The sequence below is a fragment of the Corvus kubaryi genome, unplaced genomic scaffold, assembly GCF_017639235.1.
Source record: "Corvus kubaryi isolate FWS band 111438036 unplaced genomic scaffold, C.kubaryi_AGA036_p1.0 66, whole genome shotgun sequence".
Taxonomy (NCBI): domain Eukaryota; kingdom Metazoa; phylum Chordata; class Aves; order Passeriformes; family Corvidae; genus Corvus; species Corvus kubaryi.
In genome coordinates this window covers 4,755,513-4,778,693 of record NW_024582054.1, presented here as the reverse complement: position 1 = coordinate 4,778,693, position 23,181 = coordinate 4,755,513, and the positions used below count along the sequence as shown (strand labels likewise).

General features: G+C 36.7%; 1 protein-coding gene across 5 annotated transcripts in view; it reads right to left on the bottom strand.

Moving 5' to 3' along the window:
* FSIP1 (fibrous sheath interacting protein 1) overlaps positions 1-21,651 on the bottom strand; it is a 72,682-nt gene extending 51,031 nt beyond the window's left edge. For 2 of the 5 annotated variants that reach the window (XM_042048471.1, XM_042048472.1), the window contains exons 1-11: positions 21,087-21,165; positions 19,601-19,727; positions 18,088-18,277; positions 17,179-17,262; positions 15,645-15,817; positions 14,681-14,765; positions 13,116-13,214; positions 10,214-10,305; positions 9,381-9,488; positions 5,825-5,989; positions 1,861-1,998 (exon numbers count right to left, since the gene is read on the bottom strand). In XM_042048471.1, the coding sequence (XP_041904405.1) occupies positions 1,861-1,998; positions 5,825-5,989; positions 9,381-9,488; positions 10,214-10,305; positions 13,116-13,214; positions 14,681-14,765; positions 15,645-15,817; positions 17,179-17,262; positions 18,088-18,277; positions 19,601-19,696 (1,230 nt within the window). In that variant the 5' untranslated portion in view covers positions 19,697-19,727; positions 21,087-21,165. Of the gene's footprint in view, positions 1-1,860; positions 1,999-5,824; positions 5,990-9,380; positions 9,489-10,213; positions 10,306-13,115; positions 13,215-14,680; positions 14,766-15,644; positions 15,818-17,178; positions 17,263-18,087; positions 18,278-19,600; positions 19,728-21,086 lie in introns of all 5 variants that reach the window. The other 3 variants (XM_042048468.1, XM_042048469.1, XM_042048470.1) reach the window with 2 other exon arrangements.
* Between the last annotated feature and the right edge of the window lie 1,530 nt (positions 21,652-23,181).

Here is a 23,181-nt window from a genome sequence, read left to right as displayed (position 1 = left end):
TAGAACCATGCCTAGGCATTCCTCTTCTGACATACAGTGAAGAGTGCCACCTACTGAATAAAAACCAGTATTCCAGAAATCATTAAATTATTCTGGAAACGTGCCGTCTATGTACTTACTCCCTTCCTCAACCCAAGCTTTCAGTTTAGTTTTTCATCATGCAGTGTCCTGGCAGAGACCAGATTTGTCAAAATATGACTTTGATATAGAAACAAGGTCCAATGAAAACCGCATATAAGTCACCTGATTTAAGAAAAAAAATTATTCAATTACGTTGCATTAAAAAGAAAAAAAAAAAAGCACTCTTTTTCTAAGGCTGTTCTTTTTTCACACAAGAAAGTGTATCTTTTTTATATATTTTACTGTACTGTTAGAAGGAAATAACTACTTGCATTCAGACCTGAACACTTCTTTACTTTCACTGACAACTGAAGTACCTCACAAAGGACCACATACATATTTCACATCCACATGCCATGATCTCAGTCATGCTACAGAGCAGCAACTGATAAGAAGACACAGTGTGTCCCCCTAAAGAAGCCCTACCAGGTACTGCATAGCAGGCAGCAATGCTACACATTGGTGCATGTGACATTCTGTATTCATAAACACTGTAAATTGGCATTACAGTCTATCAATTTAGAGTTTTAAATACACACAATCTAGTCAAGGAAAAATGTGTGGTATATTGCAAGAGTCTGCATGTAATGTGATACCAAACAAAACTGCTGTAACCCAACCAAGATTTGGAACTGATCCATTTATACACAAAATATTTGAATGAGTCAGCAACCCACTGCATTTCTCAGGCCTGCTGCAGACTATCAGACAATTCCCAGACGTACTTCCTCAGATTGTGCTTGCCTCATGAACAAGGTCAGTAGTGACAAAAAGTGATATAAAGGTCAATGAATAGAAAAATATGACAATATGCAGACTTACTTTATCTGATTACCCATTAACCTACTCAATATACTGAAGTTCACTGATTTCCCCTATTTATTTGTCTCTCTCTTTTAACTGTTTAATATAACAGAGTAGTGTATTAAAATGAAGTACTACTATTTTTTTGGTACTATGAATAAATAAGAATTAAATATGCTGCCTTACTGTAGTCACACACACAAGTGAACAGCCTCTAAAACAATCATTGTTTCCTTGTCTGAAGTCTTTGTTCCCATACTCCATATATACTCCAGCACTGCCAGAATAAACCTTGTTTATGTAGAGAGTGGCTGAAGTTTTGCAACTATAGCAATGGTGCTATAAGCAATTGAGATTACACCACTGTGGTTATGCTGCCACCTAAATCTCAAAGCTTTTGATCTGCACTGGAGATCCCTTTCTGAGGGGGATAAAAGATAACAGGAACAGTATTTTGATTATCTCTGATTATTGTGGAGAGTAATCCTACTGCTGAATAAAGACCTCCAAGAGAAAAAGGTAGGCTACATGGATTTTTGGTCTGTCACAACAAACTTATACATTTATGTTTTTCTTACTACGTGAAAAACTCTAAAATCAGCTACACACAATGTAGTGATAATAAAGAAAGATTACCACAATAACTTAGTGTATATAACATTCCCATCAGACTTGGTCCTTTAAGGGACACTGAAGTACATGAGCCATTAAGAAATCCTTCTAGGATATATTTATATATTATTGTTTATGCTATGCCCCTCTGGGGAGGAAGAAAGAAGGATAATGTCTTTGACTTTGAAAGACCCTATATTAAAGGTAAGCATGCATCACAACTGAAAAAAACCATTTCCCAGATTAAGAATAATTATTTGAGACTCTTGCCTGCAAAGTTTCCAGACCAAGGGAAGAAAAATACCATAAAAATAGGAAACTTACAAGATTTCTCTCTAGGGATTCCAGCTGATAATCTATTTCTTTCAGACGATTCTGTTGATCACGTTTTTCCTTATTGTCTCGCAGAACTTTTTCACCTGGAACTGTTTCTAGGCTTCTGTTTGCATAAACCAGAGACTCCTGAGAAATGAACAGATAGAAGTTAAACACATGACTTTATATTGCTTCATAGACAGATGAGGGTTCTTTTGATTTCTATTAAGAGAACACTGAAATGCTTAGAATATGGCAGTGTCAAATCCTGTAAATGCATAGTTTTCATTATGTACATTTTCAAATACAATAGCTAACCATCAGGCTAGACGTATTTCAGCAGAAGAATTCTCACCCTTTGCATTTTAAGACAAATTTCTTAGTCTCCAGAGCTAACACTTGGATGCTGAATTTCTACTACAACAATTAAAAAGCTCTGAGAATAGGGGTGAGTGAATGACTGGTTCAAAGCTTGCTCCTATTAACCACACTGGGATCAGAATTAAGCCAGAAGAAAAAGTAAGAACTGAGCTGAAATGACAATAGCTTTTGTTTTGATTCTGAAGTTTGTATCAGTCCCACATACATTCAGGTATTGGCGAAACTGCAAAGCTATGTTGCAATCAGAAAAAAACAGAGCTTTCTCTTGCAAACCAAAGATCCTATAGAAAAATCCAATAGTGGCAGAGGTAAAAAATCCTAAGCAAAAAACCTTCTCCCATCTTGATAATCAATTTAACCCAAAGGGATATGAGCAGCCATAGAATAAAAAAATACTCTATTCATTCTTACTTTCAGAAGCAGCTCAAGAAATTTTAATAGGCACACAAGGAAAATAATTCCAAGTAGCATGTCTAACTGGAAAGAAAAACAACCTTCGCAATTCAACATCCAACAGAAAATTTCTCAGCTACAATATACAAAAAAACTGTATCTATAAACAACTTTTTTTAACCATCAAGCATATCTATGAGTTCTGACATTTAAATGAAACTATTAGTTGCCTGAAAATAAACTTATTTTAATACAGTAAAAATTTTTGAATATATATTTACAATCAGCAATAGTTGGCAGTACCACAATGACAGTAAATTTTCCTGTAACAGACGATCATATTTTCTGCTTCTTTCTGCATTGCTTTCAAAATTATTCATAACAATCTATTTGATATTTGACCACTCTGGAGCATTAAGCTACTGCTTTCTCTAAGTAGTTCTTACAGCCTCACTTCTCTCATCCCTGAATAGTAACTGACAGAAACTCACATAATATGAGTAAAGTCAAAGCTTTCCCCACTTACTAATTTTTTACCATTTTTCTCAAGATATCGTGAAATAAATGTAGAAAGTATTATATCAAGGAAAACTTTTTATTGTCAATGTTTCACATACTTCAAAATATGTTATATTTCAATTATATAGCACATGTACATAGTAGAAGTCCTTTTGAGATTACATCATCTTTCATCTCTTTAGATCTGTAGAAAATAAGACTGTTAAACATTTTACATAAGGGAAAATACAAATACTTAGCAACAGCCAAAGCTGTAACAAACATAATGCCAAACAGAAATATGCAGTATTTGAAATATCTATAGTTATTTGTTGCACTCCCTTTTCTCCAAATTTTATAAATAAATAATAACAAAATCCCACCTAATGAATCTTCTTAAGGGATAAAACTGGCTGATCAGCTCATTGACCTGCTTCTAACCATGCTCTTGAAACAGAGATATCTGTGAAATTCATCTGTTTTGGTGAAGCGCAGGCATAGAGCATAGGCTATCAAGGAGTTCATTGATTGAAAAATTAGTGTATCTTGTGAATTTTGAGCATTTATTTAGTCTTAAACTGTTAACTATAGTCTACTTCTATAATAGGAAAAGGGAATATTTTCCTGATAAAAATCCCCAATCCGTTATGAAAGAACTCCTCACGGTAATACACAATAATATCTGTAGGCTTGGTTGTCTTAAAAGATAAGTAATGTTGTGTATTACCGTGAGGAGTTCTTTAAATACCATCTTCATTTGCTTTAGTTTTCAGGTAGCTTCCCAGTTTTTCAAGCTGGTAACTGTACTCATCACACACAGTCTTACACTTCATATTCTCCAGTCTATCGTTTTCCTGTTTCTTTCAGGATTACGTTCAACTTAATTTATTCTTCCTCAAAAATATTAAGTAAGACAGAAGCATTTTTAAATATTTAGTTTATTTGGCACCAGAGCAAAGAAATTTTTCAGAGAGAAACACAGTTCTGATGAGAGACATTTCCATGTAAAAGAGAACATTAGTCATGGAAAAGCATTCTTAATCCAGCTGGACTCCTTGTACAAAAAGAGGAACACGTCTGCTCCCCTGTTACAGCTCAGCTATGGTACTGCAGGACAATTAAAGGCACTATTAAATATTTCAGAGTGAAAGAATAGTTCCTATATCCTGTCAAAGTATCCATCAGTGGCAAAAAGCACATCTCCCACTGAGACAACAGTGACTAGGTATCTGCATTTTCAAAGTTATATCTAATGCAATTCTTAGAAGAAAAAGAATTTGCAGCTTCATAATATGCTACCCTAAGCTAATTCTAAATTAAAATCACAGAACTACAAAGCCTTTTATATGCTGCAAAACAAAAGGCAACTGCTTTTCACTAATGAAAGGTAACAAGGAATTAACTACCTCTTTTTGGTTGTTAGGTTTAATATTACTCAAAAAAGATAATATGTTACTCTTCAATTAGCATACACCTAAATGCAAGTTTCTATTCAAATACTTCTGGGCTATTACCTGAAAGGAAGCAACAAAGATAACTTGGACAAACACTTCCAAACAGAACATTCATTATCACAGGCAAGTCACGTTAACTTCAAGCTGATGCCTTGTAACATTGAACACAAGCTCAGGCAATCATTGGCAAGCTCAGAGTAACAACTGCATTTGTTAGGTGACTACCAGCGAGGGGGAGGTGCTTTTCCACACATTAGATCCCAGCTGGTAAATGATCAACATCAAAATGTGACTCCTCTGGAACTGAGCTACAGAAAATACTACTAGAGGTAAAACAGAACCTCACATTCAGAAAGAAGCCAGCAAAAAAAAAGACATTTAAGTGCCCTTATAAAAGCGAAAAAGAACAAACCCACAGGTATTTTAGCCTTTCAAAGAGATGTTTGTCATACCCTGGTAACTGAAAACAGTTTTGCCAATGAATATTTTTACAGATATTCTCCAATATACCAGTTCTGGCCATAAAATGAAAATATTACAGAAGAAAATAAGCTTTGTGCAAATAAGTGCAAAATAAGAAGTAGGGTTTTTTTAATTTAAACCCCATTATAGTAGAGGCAACAGTACCAGGGCATGGGATAAATAGGAGTCTTCTAAGTACAATATTCAAACAATCATTTCTCAAGGCTGAGACCTTGATTCTTAATCTTCAAGTCTCAATATTGCTGGCAAGGGAAAAAGACAAAGGCCATTAAAAACAAGGGACATAAAATTTCAATCTATCTTCTAGAGTCTTTAACACTGCTTATCGGTCATTGCCTTATCCTTCAGATCATAAGTGAACAGGCACTTTTGGAAACCTGAGACAAGAAGAAACTTAATTCTAATTCCCAAAGGTAAACTGTCATAAATAATTTGTTTCTATGCTGAAAAAAACACCCCCATGCAGTTAAAAATGTGAGAGTTACCAATTTCTGAACATGAAGTATCTTGGAAGTATGGAATCAACAACTGCTAAAAACAAGACAGTTCTTGAATTAAATATGACTCAAAATAGCAACAAATTATTTTTCCGTTGTTTTCTATAGCTAAAATTTCTCACTTCATTCCTTAATACATATACTTTAGGAATAAATAGAAGATTCTAAAGAAAAATGCAAAAGATACAAATACAGACATATGCTATATTGATCTCAACACACACTTGAAACAAAATATCTGCAGATGAGCCCTGTTCTTTAACCTACCTGGTAAGTCTGGCTTGGTGATTTTGAGCTAGAGCTGGAAAGTGCAGAAAACTCCCCATCAGATAGTAGTACTTGGAGCTTATTGTCTATCTCATTCAGGACATGAAATTCCATTGTTTCAGGTGTGTACCCTTCTTCTGGTGCCAGCCAGCCAGATACACTCCCCTGTTGAAAGATACAGAAAATACTTAAGCCTCATTTGCAAAGGAAACCTTAAGGGTAGTTACATAACAAGTTTATTTTTCAGATAAACCATACTTAATGATAAAATGTACATTTTCATCCATCTCAGCATATAGCTAAAATCTCCCAATATTCATGTATCTGGCACACTTGAGAGCAGCTATGGGCAAAATAAGTAGAGATATTCATACAGTCATCATTTTTAAACATAACCAAGGAGCAACTTAAATGGACAACCACTTTCCATCTGATAAAGGAATCAAAAAGTGAGAAAGCCTAACCAAAACTAGGCTTGGAATGAAACTGCAGAGGTTCATGCTACAGCAGAAACCACCTGGAGCCAAATCTCAAATGGAAGGTATGAGATGTAATATGACATTTGCAAGGTACCACCAAAGAAGAAAACAAAGCATTCACAGGAAATCAAAGGAACTGCTCTGAGGTCAGTAGCTGCCATCCTTCTAGAGCCCCTATATGTTATCACAGAAACTCTGGGAGAGACAGAAAGCTGAGTTCTTTTCCTGATCATTATTTACATGACTTTTTCCTCTTGATAGCAGTTAACACCTGAATAACACATACAAATAATATACTCCCACTACATACAGTTGCATATTATGAGTGAGCTAGGCCACTTAACCCAAGCAAATGAGCTCATACCCACAGACAGATGCAGGTTCTCCACAGCAACTTGGCACTCCTGCCTCACACTCAGGGAAGCAAGTCTGCACAACTCCCATTCACTGGGTATGAGAGTAGCAGATTACATCTCTGTCCTGACCACAATGAAACACCAGATAGGACCTTAGAAGAGCAAGGATGTGTGGAAGGACATGCGTGTATTGCTGATTTCCTTTCTTTTTCCTACCAGAATAGGACCAGCACCTTGCCCTAAGACTCTAACATCTGTCTTGCAAGAAATTCATGTCCACCATTTGTTTCCAGCTTCCAGATTAGTCCTCTGGCTATTCAAGCAGTTGCATCCATCCAAGAGGAGGAAGTATCAGCTTTCAATTACAATACCACTGCTATGAGGTAATTCGTGGTTCCTCCCCATTACCATAAAGCACACTAGTTGCAAAAATGTAAAAAATTTTTACCCCAAACACCTGTCATAAATTATCTTCATAATAAATGCAAAAAAAAAAAAAAAACCCAAGAGGAAGAAAAAAAGAGAATCCAGAGTAAGTCATCCTTTTTGTGAAACAAAATCACAAAGTTCTAATGCTTTCTCATACAAGTATGATGAGACACAACTAATGAGCCTGATCAGACCTGAGCTGACTCCAAAAGAGCCACTCACAAATGTCTTAGATGCTTGCCAGCTTTGTGGAAACATCTCTTCAGGTGAGACAGTGACCACCAAAACGTAAGTACTCAGCATGGTACTACATTTGTGTCAGGTGAACCATCCCCTAATCAGAGAATGAAGATCACAGTGCAAAAACACAGAAATGCCACTACAGGAGTCCAGTAAGATGTAACCAGGCTCATTAGCTACAGCTCAGTGTCTCTACCCCATACTCCAAATACCCAAATTACCCCAGTAGTCGTTTTACTCCAGGGTGAAATGGACTCGCACATTCTCTTTTGTATTTTCAAGATGGCTTTGCTTGGAAAATAAGCTTCTGTCCTGTCAATGTTTCCTGTGTGTTAACTCAGAACAATACTTTTATAACAGCATAGTGCTTTCTGTGGAACATCTGAAACAAATTATAGCCCTGCAGCTTCGGCTTTGACAATTAGATTAGCATGAATATGTGAACTTCTAAAATATTTTAAACACTCATAAAACATTCTTTCAAAAAGTGAGAAGTGCTGTTTGGATATTTGGCATATATAGTAGTACAAGTCAAATGAAGCTATTTAATCCACATTACTGCATACAGAGGAATTCATACAGCATAACCAGATCTGCCTTGATTGACAGCCTCCAAAATATTACTTCAGCCAATGTGATTGCACCAGCTTTTTAAAAATCAGAATAAAATAAGATGAAAGAGGCCATCAAGTGGATAGTTACCTGGGCCAGCTTGAAGCTGTCTAGATTATTCATTAGCTGATAATTTCCTCATGATCTTTGTTATGAAGCAGCCACAGGAAATGCCTTACCCATAATAAAATTCAAATGTGGGAGAGGAAGAATCCATCACCAGACTAGACAGGTCCAAGTAACTACTATCCTTTCTTTTACTCTACTTTGATAGCAGAATTAGGAGCTTTTTTCTTTAAAGAAATTATCTAGTACAGACTAGAGTACTAGATGCAAGCATAAACTACCATTCTTGTCCACGTTATCAAGAACATACAGCAACACACGTCCTGTGAGATGATCTACTTCGTATCTAATAATAACAGTAAAATCTCTATGGACGTAGAGACATGACAACATGATAGTGACATGTGCCAAATACAAAATGTGGACAAATGTTACACTTTTCCATTGCCTTGATGCCTTGAGAATTGGTGCAAAAAAAGGTACATGTGGTTAGCTGGAATTTGCATTAGCTATTCTGCATAAATGCCTCTAAATTTTGTGACAGACACTAGCTTAAAGAGAAAGAAAACCTAGCAACTACACATTTTGAGAGACTACTTTTGCAATCAGTAAAACAATTTTTTTTAAAAAGCCACTATTCCCTAGGTTGGAAAGCTATGCTTACTAACAGAAGGTTGTTTAAAACATCTTCAGATCTTTAAATGATGACATTTATCAAATTGAAGACCATTTCCTGGGAGCAAGGATTGGTGGGACACTCAAATACACTTTGTTACCCTCCATGAGGATTATTTTTACCCACTTCAGCTCCTGCTATTCACTGAAGTATGCAGACAGTACACTGTTTAACAATATTATGTTAAAGCATAGATGTCTAATGCTAAGCAAACTTTATATATTTTTAAGAGAGAGTGAGATGGAAGCCACAGAAAGATGTCACGTTATCTTTCTAAATGGACACATAAGCTTCATAAATGTGTATTCCCCAATTGCTGCAATTTGAAGTCCATTTATCAGTCGTCAAAAACCTGTTGTTGGGAGTTTTTTGCAAGTAGTTGCTGGCCTTTCTCCCTGAGACTACAGCACTAACCACTCAGATTGATACTTCACAACTTCACATTTTATGCAAAGAAAATAGGTGATTTTCTCCACGTGTAGTTCTAAGGTTCCTTCCTTCTCTTTTAGGTTCTGCTGTTAGTAAAATTAGCAAAGAAACCAATGAGAATTCTTTTTTGGAGACAAATCCAACAGGATTTGTCCATCTTCTCTCTCATATCTCAGTAGGGTACTTCATGGTAGGACTAAGATCAAATTTAGATTTACTGTAAAAATAAGCCAAATACAACAGGACGGTACAGATTAAATTTGTCCTACCTCAAAATCTTGCAATTCAGTTCCATCTTCTGTATCTTTCAGTAGTTCAATTAGCCTTCTACTTTCTCCCTCAAGCATAACAAACTGGTTTCCTGAATCCTTTGCTAGCTGAAATATTTACAAAAAGAAAAAACCCCATACTTCAGAACTCCACTAGCTCAAACAGCACCAAAACAAAGTTTTTAAACTCTATGAAATTAACACCCAAATCTTGTTTATTTCCATGATACAAATTATCACTCTGACAGAAAAATACAGCAGCCTACATACAATAAATTTATAATCTTATCTTAGTCTTTGATATAGTGGGGAGGCAAATATTGTTCACTGGACGAAAAATCGTGATAGCAACTATGTCCTCACAGGAAAAAGAAAGCAGGAAAATAAATCAAGGGATGTATTTTCTGACAAAGAGCACTCCCATGCAGGCTACACATGAACAACCTGTATATCTATCCCTTATTTATGCAAAAAAGGACATAAACATCCTTTAACTTAACAGTAAATACTTTTTTTTAAAGTCTTAGGATATTGCCCTTAAAACAAGCTATGCACAAGCACAAACAGAACAATTCAGTTTCCAGTACTCTTCAGCAAGTACACAGAAACAGTATTATCCCAACCAATATGAGCACCCAAGTTGAGAACTACCTAATTCAGCACTCTGCCATAAATAACAGTTTTAACAGAAAGATAATTTTTTTAATTTATGCCTAATTAGTTTTAAATCTCCTGATTTAAAAAAAAAAAAAGCCTGTCTTCAAAAGTATTTATAGATTAATTTTCAGCTAATATTTAAAAATATGTTACTGGTTTTATGCTTTAATGCTTACCTCAATGTTCTTTTTAATGAAATGCTGGCTGGTTTTGGTTTTGCTATGCGTTTTTTCTGCTGTTTTTTCTGTTTCTAATTCACTCAGACAATCTGATGTTTGAGGAAGAAAAGTTGCTACATTATAATCATTCATATTCTGATTCAACAAGAGCTGTAATAACATCAATCCCATTCAAATCTTTAGCAAACATATAAAGTCAATAGACAAACTTTTTGTATGGTGTTTTCATTATTTATGTAAATAATATTGTTATATTTAAAACATACTATTGCCAAAATCTAATTTCATTTTCAACTTTTTATGAGATCACTCATTGTTACAAAGGCTAAAATACTTTTGGATTTCTGACCTCAAAAATGTTAAACATGGTGGCCTTAAAAGCCACGGCATTCCTTCAAACCCTATCATTGTTGCAGTTTTCTCATCATTACAAAACTAGACAATAATTTTTTTGAAAACCACAGAACTATCTGGAGACATATCAAGTACATTTTTCTAAATAAAACAGCTGAAAAACAGATGATATAGTTGATATTATTATAACACAGCTTATAAAACAAATTTCATCAAAAAATGAAACTCATCATAGAGCTGTAAATCTATTAAACAGAAACATGATATTCTAATAACAATGGATTTCTATCCATGACAGAAAAAAGGGCTTGTATTCTGTTTTTCAGAGACTTCTACCATGCTTAAAATAACAATTCCTTTATGAACAGCAAATATTTGTCACATTAAATAATCAGTCTAAGAAAATACAATCAACTTCTAAATCTCAATAACTACTTCAAAACCAGGCATGGTAGTTTTTGCTTTTCTGGAAAGCAAATGAATTTGACATGTTAGAAGAAAGGCTGTGAAAGTTTATAGGGAAGTAACTCTTTATCAGAGTGAATAGAATGAAAGCAAACTACCAACGATATGATATAAATTCCATGGACACTCAAACCTTAAAGGACTGAGGTGTTAGATCTGACCAAGAAACCCCCTCACAGTTCAAATGCACAACTGTTCACTGAAAGCATCCTAAGCTTTCTTTACCAGGCAACATCATGAATATGTCAAGGAACTGGATCATACAGGAATTTAACAATATAAAATGACAAGTTGCATCCTGAAATGAGAAGAACTCACCAAACACCAACATAATACACATATTACTTTTAAGCTATATCTTTCACTTGACTGTAGAATAGCATTTTTGAGAGGGAGCTATCATAGAGAACATCTCAGAACATTTAAGTAAAGAAGGGACAGACATGGATCATTGACACAAAGAACACACTGAAGATTGCCATGGGTAATTAAAAAAGAGATTCCACCTCAAAAAATTTTGCATATGCATTTTGGTAGATTTGGCACATATTTCAAAGATTTGGTACAAATCTTGATGAGACTGATAAAGTAATAGCATAAAACTAGTGCATACATTCTTCTTCACAAGCTCCTCTTGTTCAGGGTCTGCCTTTATGACAGCTGTGACACAGAAAAGCAACTGAAACAGTAAGTCTTAGCTTACTGACACGACATCAAAAGCCTCCAGCAGAAATAGTAAAAGTAATTTAAAGCAATATATTGCTCAGAAGCTGTAAGCGATATCTACTTCATTCCCAAAGTAGGAACATGCAGAACATCTCAAAATAGTGCAAGTGATAGCAGCTCCCAACCATGCCTGTATTGGAAACTCCAGAAGGCAGTGCTGTACTGAATACTGGTATGAATGAAATGAAACCTGCCATTGCTACTCAAGGGCACTCCAGCACAACTCAGAAATTTTGAACGAGGAAGCTGAGGGTCAAACTTCGTTTTAAGGGAGGAATAAAAACACATGGTAGAAAGACAGAAATGAAAAGCTCCAGCCCACAAAGTTAAGGTCACATACTGGTGAACAAAGACAAGTGGTAAGATGATAAAGGAGCTGAGGTCCATGTTTAAAATGAAAACATGCAGTCACATTCTACAAACTGCAGAGATATTGCTGCCATCTATGCTTCAGCCTTGAAGAATGCACTTTTATTTTGTCTTTGTCATCTTAGCCAGTCACCAGGAAGATCGATTCCTTCTGTTTACATAGAATGCTAGTTGACAAAGAAATAAACAATTGCAGCTGATAGCAGTGGCATCTGAAGCTGTTATTCTTATATCACAACACATGTGAAAAGTTACTCAACCACACAAACTTGAATTTCAAATAGGGAAAGAACAGAGGCATACAAGCACAGTTCCATTTATTTTGGTATGTTGGACACACTACACCACTAACAGCATTTGAAATGTCTATACAGTGCATGATAACACAGTCTCTAAAAGAATCAGCAGGTGTTTGAGTTTTGCCAGAAAGTACTTATTTCATAAAAGCAATGCAGACTTTACAATAATCAGCATAGCAAAATATAAAATACAAGTTGTCTGAAGATTTTTTTGACACAAATCCATACAATTTCTGCTGAAAACAAAAAAAATTATAGAACAGTTGCAGTTAGATTCAGCACCACTTGTCATTTCTAAATAGTGTCTTGAATATAAGCCTATTAATAAAAGCTACGATATCTTAGAGTAATAGCAAAGACAGGTTTTAAAAGAATTTCCATGAAGAATCAATTACACATTTTACAATATCTGTTACACACCTCTTCCTTTTGAAATGAAAGAAAAATGGTTTTATAAACCCAAAAGTAAAAATGTTCTTAGCATGTTGAGTAAAATGTTTTAGATAAGTCACAAAACTATTCTATTCTTTCATTTGCGAAAAAGGTAAGAACTGTCACCGTTAAGTAACCTTGCTTTTTCCCATTTCACTGGCCTTGCCACAAAGGCTGAGTCTTCATTACCCACCCATTCTACATGTTGTTTTGCCATTTCTAAAAATACAAACTATACCATTAATAAAGCTTACCCTGGTTTTCTTGGGCTTTATGGCAATCATAATCTTCAGGATTCATGTGTGTGTGAAATACTGAAGTACATATTTCATCTTCTTTAGCATGGGAGGGATCTGCAAGGAATTTTTTCTGGTAAAATTTAATTGAAATGTATTTAAAGAAGATCTACCATCATGTGTATCATGCTATAATACCTCACACTTGGAAAGCAAAGAAACTCACTTGGATAAATTATACAAGCACCGTATTTCTCAAAATAAAGAAGCAGGAAAGTGTCAAGTGTTAATCGTAAGTATGCTGTTTCTTATGGCTGTGTTCTTGGTTTTTTAACAACTACTGCCCACAGAGGAGACAATTCATCACATTCTCAAAGACATAGCCCAAGGCCCTAAAGTTCAAATGCCTCTGCAGACACCATGTGGCAAGTCATCTAAAACTTTGAATGAGAATAAAGCATCCAGGTTTTCACAGCTGGTGTCTGCTTGTGCATGAATTATTAGACTTCCAAGCGGCTTAGGTCAAGGGCATAGTCTAGAAAAACAGTGTTCAAGCATCCTAGTTGTTTCAGTTACTCAAAGAAAAAAATATATCAATTGAAGTATTCATATGTGTCAACTGGAAATAGAAGTTAGAGCAGTAAGTTGCAGTCTATACACTTAGCACTTACAGAAAAGGAATCATATTGCAAAGAACCATATGAATTACATGTGATTTTCACAATGAAAAAAACCACACAATAAACAGTAATAATGAAGTGTAATGGACTCAACTGAACAAATGATGTCGTTAAACAGAGCACGGGGTAAGGAATTTAAGGCTGTTTAATTCCTGATTTACATTTCTGCTGTGAGTGTGAGGTTTTGTTGGGCCTGAAATTAGTAACATTTAAGTTGCTAATGATTTTGTACTCAAACCTGTGCTTGATTTCACAGCTACATTAAAAGCTATAATAGCTCTCATATATAATTTATTTAATATAGCTCTATCAAATTCAAGTTCTGAAAAGCAAAATATATGAAATGTATTCTGTTTAAATATCAACCAGGGCAGCCACCAAGATGCTCATTTAATTAAATAAATACTTAAGTAAATAAGTAAGACACTAGCATGTTACAGAAAAGATAAAGATCAAGCTGGAGGAAAACTATAAATCTAAACCATACAGGTTTGTCAGTGCAGTACACCAGAAACCACATAGTGCACATGGTCTCTACAGGAGTCCCTTTGAAATAAAGGAGCAGTCACATAAATGAAATAAAGGAGTTAGCAGTCCTATAGCCTTGCTTGTCTACTGTTATTTTAATATACCCTGACACCTACTGGAGACTGTCTAAATACCACCTGTATGAAATTCTGTTTTCCTCCCTTAGCAACCCAAACTTTACCATAGAAATAAAAGCAGGTTACATCATAATAGTGAGTTTTGTTGAAATATTTTAACTACACATTGCTACCATTATTATGCACGTACTTCCAACATTCAAGCTGATAACAATAACCATTCAGATCTCAAATCCTTATTCTCTCCCCAACAAGAAAAAAGATAGGATATACCACAATTCTATTTCTCTTTACTTACCAACTGCATCATGCCACGATGAGAACAAAGCCAAAAACTGGTTTGTGTTTTCCACCTCCTCGTGGCTTCCTGTGGTTCTGATAGACTATTCAAAATAAATAAACTGTGTATGTATGGATACATGCATGTATTAAAGTAAATTCTTTAAAGTGAAATACGTTGTCTGCTTATCAGATCTAATGAAATTCAGACCCTATCAAAAATTACTCTTCCCACTTTATTTTCTTCTTGAGGCTATCTGAATGTCTCCCAAAGTTATGATAAAAGCATGGTGAAACTTTAAAGCCTCTGTTACATACTGTCTCTTATTTGGAGACCCACTTCACAAGATAAAGTTCTGTAATGTGGTTGTGGCTCCAAATCCAAATCCAAACCCAATGAAATTATGAAACACAATCAAACCAATCATGGTTTTTTAGCAACTCATATTTCTTTTCATGTAAAACAGAGGAAATAGTAACTTGTTTCAAGGCATTTAACTGCTAGAGGCCAGGATAGGGATAGGATAAAGGAATTTGTGCCGTAGGATTCTTACGCCTTCTTAAGGGGGGCATCTCTAATTTTTTCAATAACAGACAGTACTGAAATAGATGGGTGTAAGGAGGATCACACTCGAGCAGAATAAACCCTTTTTGGCCTGGGTTCCCAGACATTACCTCTTGACATACCTTACCCTCTCTGCAAATGGTGAACTCAGGCATTATACTATGCCACTAAACCCCACCCAGACAGCTGTATATTTGGCAATCGGTCTTATCAACTTTTAAGGGCTATGTCCTTCTTTCAAAGCCTGCCTAGCCAATATATATTAAAAATTATCCAATCTTATTTTTTGAGATCCATGTCTTAATTTTAGTTGGCCAACTGTGAGTTATTTAATAACAAAGCTTCTGTGAGATATGATAATTATGTAAGACAGTACTCTAAGATGCATCAGTCACAAAATAAGCAGAACACTTATAACCTGAAGTTCTTCCCAGAGCATTGCCCTCATTTCTTTGCCTTGCTTCTTAATTACTTTTTCCGTAATACGCTGTTTTTCAAGTATTGTGTCAAGTTTATTCATTTTCTTTATAGCAGCTTGAATCTGAGCATTTATATCTGTGTCTTCAGAACATTTCAAGTCGGAAGAGTCTGCTGTAGAATATATTTAAAACTAATGTTAGCTTGAAGCATGTCAGCTTAAAAAAACAAACAGTAAAAAGCAGTTCAAGTAATTTGGCAACAACCATAGACAAGAGTACAACATTCTCAAGCATATATTAATTTCTAAACCTGTTTGTAGCAGGGAAAAATACAGACGTCTCTGCAACAGAGAGCTGAATCATACTCTGAGCTGTAGCAGCTGGATATGGACGTGTGGAAGAGGAAGTCACCTAATTTGGGCAAGTGATTTGATTCAAATTTATAATGGAAAAGTGAAAAGATCTCCACAGTATCAGCAAAAATCACTAAGTTTAAAATTAAAAATAATTTCTTCAGCCTGACTAGTAGAATACATGTTGAAATGAATAATTCTGGGGTTAAGAGAGATTGTAATATTTCTGCCTTTAAACATTAGCGAAGTTTCAGTCTTGACTTATGTCTTCACCAAACCAGATTCTGATACTGGTTCTAGAAAAATGTTGCTATAAAAAATAAAAATCTGTGAAACATGATGGAAGCTACTTCATCATTACTTAATTAAAGTATATTTCGATATTGTCTCCCTTTTTTTCCTTAAATATATATAGATTATAATTATAACTTTTACCTTTTCCCCTTCCTATAGCATCCTCATACTCTGTCTTCTTTTATGGCTTCCAAACTAAGAGTAGAGGAAACACTTGTAGCACTGTCCCTATCCCACAGACTTCCAAGTTTTAGAGTCCTGCAACACTCTCTTTCATTTTCCAATCTTTTGAGGTCAAATGCTTTCAAGCATTTACTGTGATGCATTGGTCTACCTTATGCCATAAAAAAATGAGTGAGAAAACAAGGGGAGAGCTATAAAAATCTTAAGTGAGATACAGGGGACAGATGGACCCAAGGACAGATGGTAAAAAAAAGAGCACTTATTTCAACTGGCCTGAACTAGGCAGATTGATTTAAACCTAAAACTACTGAGTGAAGCTTTAGGTTGAGTTCTATACAATTTCTGTTCTGTAGATATTAATATCATGTTTGGTGACCAGCATTGCTGCACTGGATAGGATCACCACTGAATTCTGCCTTATTAGACTGATCGAATCTATGGAAAACTCAAATTCTATTATAACATTAAAGAAAATGAATATCCATTAATAAAACAATCTCTAAATAAAGAATTCATCCTATGCCTCTTGAATAGCATAATTCATATATATGTTCAATTTCTGGTATTCTTTTGTAACTATATAATATACACACAAATACACTACTGTTATAAACTCTCTTAGAAGCACTAATAAGAAAAGGAAAAGGTTTTATTGCACTGCTTGCTTTATACACCTGAAATGCACTATCTGATTTGGTGTTACCTGGTTTCCCTGCAGAAGGTTCACAGAATTTCGACGTCTGTGTTTCAGTGCCTTCATCTCCAGAATCTGAATTAGAGCTACATCCTGAAAAACACAGGGAAAAGCCTTTCACAGTAAACCAGATACATTTTTGTCAATTAGGGATCACCACAGAGCCCTTGCAGTGGATTAGTTTAAAAAATAGTACCTACTAGTACACCAGGACTCATGTTAAAAACAGGAGCAGGAATCAAGGGATTTCTTTTGACCCTAATTCTGTCATGAAATCTTAACTAAACTTCAAGATGGTATCCAAATATCTGCTTCATTTATTGGCATTTGCATCTCTACTTGTAAACAGTCAGACACCCCAGAACATTAATCCATTACCATTTACAGAATGACAGAAGAATGCCATGAAACACTTCTGCAAGTGTTTCAATTAAAGTTATACACTGCATACTTATATTTAAAGTATTTTATTAGTACTAATATTTTTTAGTTGTTAAATACTGTAACTTATAACCATAAATTCCAATCTTTTGGACAGGTGGACCATTATTAGGATACGTTTCTAACAAATGATCATGATTACTCTGAAAAGTTTAATAAAAACATCTTAATGAAAACACTTTCTAACATGATTCCATGGAACACAGACAGATTGGTTTTCCTGATCTTTTAAGCCAGCTCACAGCTTATGATGCCACAAGACATTTACTGTATTGTACTGGCAGTAATAATACATTTCTTTAAAGGGTGGATTCCAAATAGTGAAGAGAAGTGAAGATACGAAATTTGACATCTTCTTTTCTAGACTTCTACCTATTTGCAATCTCTTTTCCCTCCATCAATAGAATTTTACCCGAACTATAAAAATGTGATATTTGGTCTAGTTACAACACAAGAAGATATTAGTTATTCCCACACCTGACAACTCGTTGGGATTCCATAGACACTTCTGAATAAAGACGGTCATACTCTTCACTGAGGTTTGCTGATCTGTTCTTAATTCCTGGACATCAGATTTATCTCTGTCATCACCTTTGTTTTCTGCTGGACAGCAGTCTTCTAGACTGCCTCTCTGATAACCATCAGCCAAACTGACAGGTGAATCAACCTATGAAATGCAAATTGTTACCACCATGAAAACAGGGATGTTTTGGGTGAAGAAGAAGATAACCACAATACTCACAAAGGACAACAACAATTCTGTACAATATTGCAGTGTACTTCTTAAATAGAAGAACCATTTTCAGGTCTGATACACAGCTCTCTTTCTTAGATTTCACATTGATTCTCAAGCTCATCATTCCACACATTGTCAGATTTGGGACTGCGAGGCTAGGAAATTATTCCAAAGGTTTATGCCATTTCTGGTGCAGCAAAGAGTACAGATTACCCCTTAAGAGCCTGTGTGTACAACAGCCTCATCTTTTTCCTGACACTATGAGAACTCTGCAACACATAGCATCCTAATCTCTTGTTCACTCTACAGAGCTTTTTATAGTCTTTGAAGGGCTGAAAAGCTTATGATTATTTCATCAGTCCCAAGAGATTTCCATTTCTATTTTCATTCAGTAGCCAATAAAGTTCAGGTCAGAACTCGGGTTCAGAGTTAGCAGCTGTTAACCTCAATATCTGACTGTGAACCTATAAAAAAATACTTTAATACTTCTGTGAAGCATCCAGGTATGATCCCATTCTACAGACAAGAGAGCAGAGGTACAACACAATCGGAGTAAGATAAGAAAATCAATCTAAATGCCTAATTCCCAAGTCCTAGTTCCTACATCCCAACACATTTATCACATATCTGGTCCCCAAAATTAAGTTAATCCCCAATATTAATTTTCTCAGAGGATGAATGAACACCTGCTTCCAATAGACTTTGTTGAATCCCTGAAACTGACATTTCTTAGAGTACTCCAAATTGGTTTTTAAAACTGATTCAAACATAACTCAAAAGAGCCTTGTAGTCAAAAATTCAACGTTTAAGGATTGCTCACATGCTTTCTTTTAATAAGAAAAATAAGGTTTTTTCCAACTGAAATGTAAAAGCACAAATGGGATGAAAGTGAAATTATTCATATACCTCTCATCCACCAACAAACTACAGTTGTGCATTTACATATTAGTGAGAGAATTCAAATGTTTTTCCTTAAAATAGACTTTATTTAATAATCCAATTAAATATAAAGAGGAAGAAAACCAAGTTTTCCAGGTTGCAGTGCTGAATCATCCTTTTTGTGGCAAATATAAAAGCAACACAGATTCAAAAAAACTAAACTAAAAATCATTCTATTCCTGCATAAGGAGCAGACCACATTCATGAACTTTCACACAAGCCCTTAGCACACCTGCAGAGACCAAAACTACATGTGAAACTAAAAAAGCAGAATATTACTTCTTCAGCATTCTACAATGAAGAATTAAAAATCACCTTCTGCAAACACGGTTCTGGTGTTAATAACTCCATAGTTTTATTTAAAGATCTACAATTAACATCTTGAGCTAGATGGAGGCCTTGAAATTTCATCCAAGCTCCCACTTTTAATATCCACTGTTACCTAAAATAGGGAGGGGAAAAAAAAAAAATCACAAAATTCCAAATTAACAGTTTCATAATAAATCACTACAAGCCTTGCAGTATTTCAGATATAGATCATGTAAGTTTCAAATGCTTTCTAGCAACTCCATGTTTTTCCAGTTTAGACCAGCTTGCCACTCACGTATGTGCTTTTTAATATATGTACAACTATATAACATCAAGCCAACCAAAGTATTCAAACATGCTGGCTATAAAGACACTTCGAATGGTGTACATCTTACATGTAATGTTACAACAGAGGAATTATCATGGCTCTTCTTTTTTTTTTTAATCATTGGACTGACAAAGTTAGCACCAACAAAAGAATGAGGGCATTTTAGACACATCCTGAACACAACTCAAACAGCCAAAGGCTACTTATGTTCAAATGGGAAGTTCCTAAATCTAAGTGATCACCTTCCCAGTCTCAGTTCAATTTTGAGTTTAATCCCCAGATATGCACGTTTCTCTGCAAAAACTGTGTGAATTCCCAGGAATTAGACATGTCAGTGCACGACACGTGCTGGCAATTCTCAGAAGGCTCAAGTGAATACAAGTCTTTATTTCAGAACAAGGCAGGAAGGTAGGGACGCAGGCAGGGAGGAAAGGAGGGAGGGAGGCAGGAAGGGAGAAAAGTAGGGAGGCAGGCAAGGAGGAAAGCAGGCAGGGAGGGAGGAAAGCAGGCAGGGAGGGAGAGAGGAAAGTAGGGAGGCAGGCAGGGAGGGAGGAAGGTAGGCAGCAAGGGAATAAAGTAGGTAAGCAGGGAGGGAGGGAAGCAGGCAAGCAGGCAGGCAGGGAGGGAGGAAAGCAGGGAGGCACGCAGGAAAGCAGACAGGGAAGAAAGCAGGGAGGAAAGCAGGGAGGCAGGCAGGAAAGGGAGGAAAGCAGGGAGGCAGGCAGGCAAGCAGGGAGGAAAGCAGGGAGGCAGGCAGGCAAGGGAGAAAGCAGGGAGGCAGGCAGGAAAGGGAGGAAAACAGGGAGGCAGGCAGGAAAGGAAGGAAAGCAGGGAGGCAGGCAGGAAAGGGAGAAAGCAGGGAGGCAGGCAGGAAAGGGAGGAAAACAGGGAGGCAGGCAGGAAAGGAAGGAAAGCAGGGAGGCAGGCAGGCAAGCAGGGAGGAAAGCAGGGAGGAAAGCAGGGAGGAAAGCAGGGAGGCAGGCAGGAAAGGGAGGAAAGCAGGGAGGCAGGCAAGCAGGGAGGAAAGCAGGGAGGCAGGCAGGAAAGGGAGGAAAGCAGGGAGGCAGGCAGGAAAGGAAGGAAAGCAGGGAGGCAGGGAGGAAAGCAGGGAGGCAGGCAGGAAAGGAAGGAAAGCAGGGAGGCAGGCAGGAGCCCCGTCCTTACCGCGGGAGCACAGCAGCAGCAGCGGGCGCCGCCGCCGTTGCCCTGACGACCAGGCCAGCGAAGTCTCGCGAGAGCTGCGGGCTGTCCCGGCGCGGCGCGGTCCCGGGGGTGGCGGGGCGCGTGTCGCGCTGTTCCCGGTGCGTTCCCAGGGATCCGGACGTGAGCGAGCTCTCCCTGAGCCACAGGGAGCCCCTCTGGAGCGCTGCCCTCTCCGTCCTGGTGGAGAGGAGTGCTGCCTGGAGGGCGCCTCTTTCTCCGAGCCCCCCGTGCCGGGCCCGTGTGAGCAACAGGAAAGAAAAGTGACTGTGCTGACCCCTCTGAACGGTGTCCGTGCTGTGAATTATTAATGTTTCTTTGCGTAGTCTTGTTTGTCTTCTGCATTGTATCGTGTATACTTGCACACAAGGCTAGTTGAATCACTTTTAAATAAACCCGTTAAAACTTTAAAATTACTACTGTGGTCACTGTTTTTACGTGAACACTCACTGTTAATATGGAATTAAAACAAACTGTGAGGACTAATTCCCCTGGTCCGATTAACTTAAAAAAACTGCAGAGACAATTCCGGGCTCCTACTGCTTGCTTTGATACCTATGTGTGTTAAAATCAGGTTTTCATTGGCAGTAAAAATTCACAAGAAACAGTTTCTTCTGAAGAAACAAAGTTCATCTCGTTCAAAGTAAGGTTTTGATTGACAAATTTTTGTGCCAAAATAAATCTTACTTAGCTAGTGGTATGTAGTGGGGTCTGCAGTAGAGTTTTTATTGATGGTTACAGTATATGGTGTTTTACTGTCACATATGCCACTAAAAGAGCAATTTTTCCTGGTATTTAGTGTAGTAACGATGCAATGTGGTTCACAGTTTAAAACTGAAGACAGAGAAAATGCACTAGTGAGCCCTGTGTGTTTTTGCCTCCTCACTAAGCATGCTGAGCTCTGGTATGTTAAAATTCTAACATAAGTCTTGTGACTGCTAATGCAATACCATAGTGGTGTTTGGAAACTGTGATGCTTTCCATACGCTGCAGATGATGATTTGAAGCAAAAAGCAGAAAAATGCATGTTTACATCTGCAAGCTGCACGTCTAAGGCCAGTAATGACAATGCGAAAGCAGTAGAATGGACAACATCATTCAGAACTGGCTAAACTAAAATACAGGTTTTCTGTATTAGGAATTACATTAGCTATGAATAATGAGCTATGCCAAGCAGCTAGGTGTAACTGCCCCAATATTTTTTTTTTTTCGACAGTACAGTGCATATGCTTAACAGCTGACAGAGTTTGACTTATTACCAACTTCCCTATTACCCTTGCCTACAACCTCACAAGAGCCTGTGGAAAGAGGCTCTGGATCTGGTTACAAATGGACATAAAACTCCTTTGGATTTGGTGCAGGAATGGGGTTCTTACTGGTGTTTGTCCACGTAGAATCAGTGAAGTTTTCCTTCCAATGAGACTGTCACACCTGAGATTGAGTAATAATGTCTTAGCAGGGATATCTCAAACCACAGCTGATCTTATGATCTGCTATGTGTCCTAGAAGATCCAGAGATGAAAAGAAGAGGTTCGCAGAGTTAATCTCAAATCCTGTAAATCAGGTCATGAGAGTCTTCCTCTCCAATAAGAACTGAACTTTAGTAACATTAAATAACTTTAATAAATAATGTTAATAACATTAAATATTACATAATCTCAAATATTGTTATAGGTGGCAGGTGTACTTATACTGAAGCTTGAACTAAAAAAGCAGAATCAAGGCTGTGCTTTCTTTTTTGCCTTTCCAGGAACAGGTCAATTTTGTTCTGAGATAAACTAGATACTTCTCTGAAATATGAGTTTAAAAAAAATAAAAAGGTTGCAATGGAAAAAACTCTTGTGTCTAGGAAGTGCACAGCAAGAAAAGCACTCCAAGATGTGCTTTTCATCCTAAAAGATGGGTTATAACATGATGAAACCACATTTAGACAAGCCGTCTTGATACTCAGAACACAGCTGTCATAGTAACAATTCAATCATCCTCTTCTCCCTAATCCAGTCAAAAAGAAACACAAATGAGGGGGGAAATACAGGGAACTTGTTCCAAATTACCACTG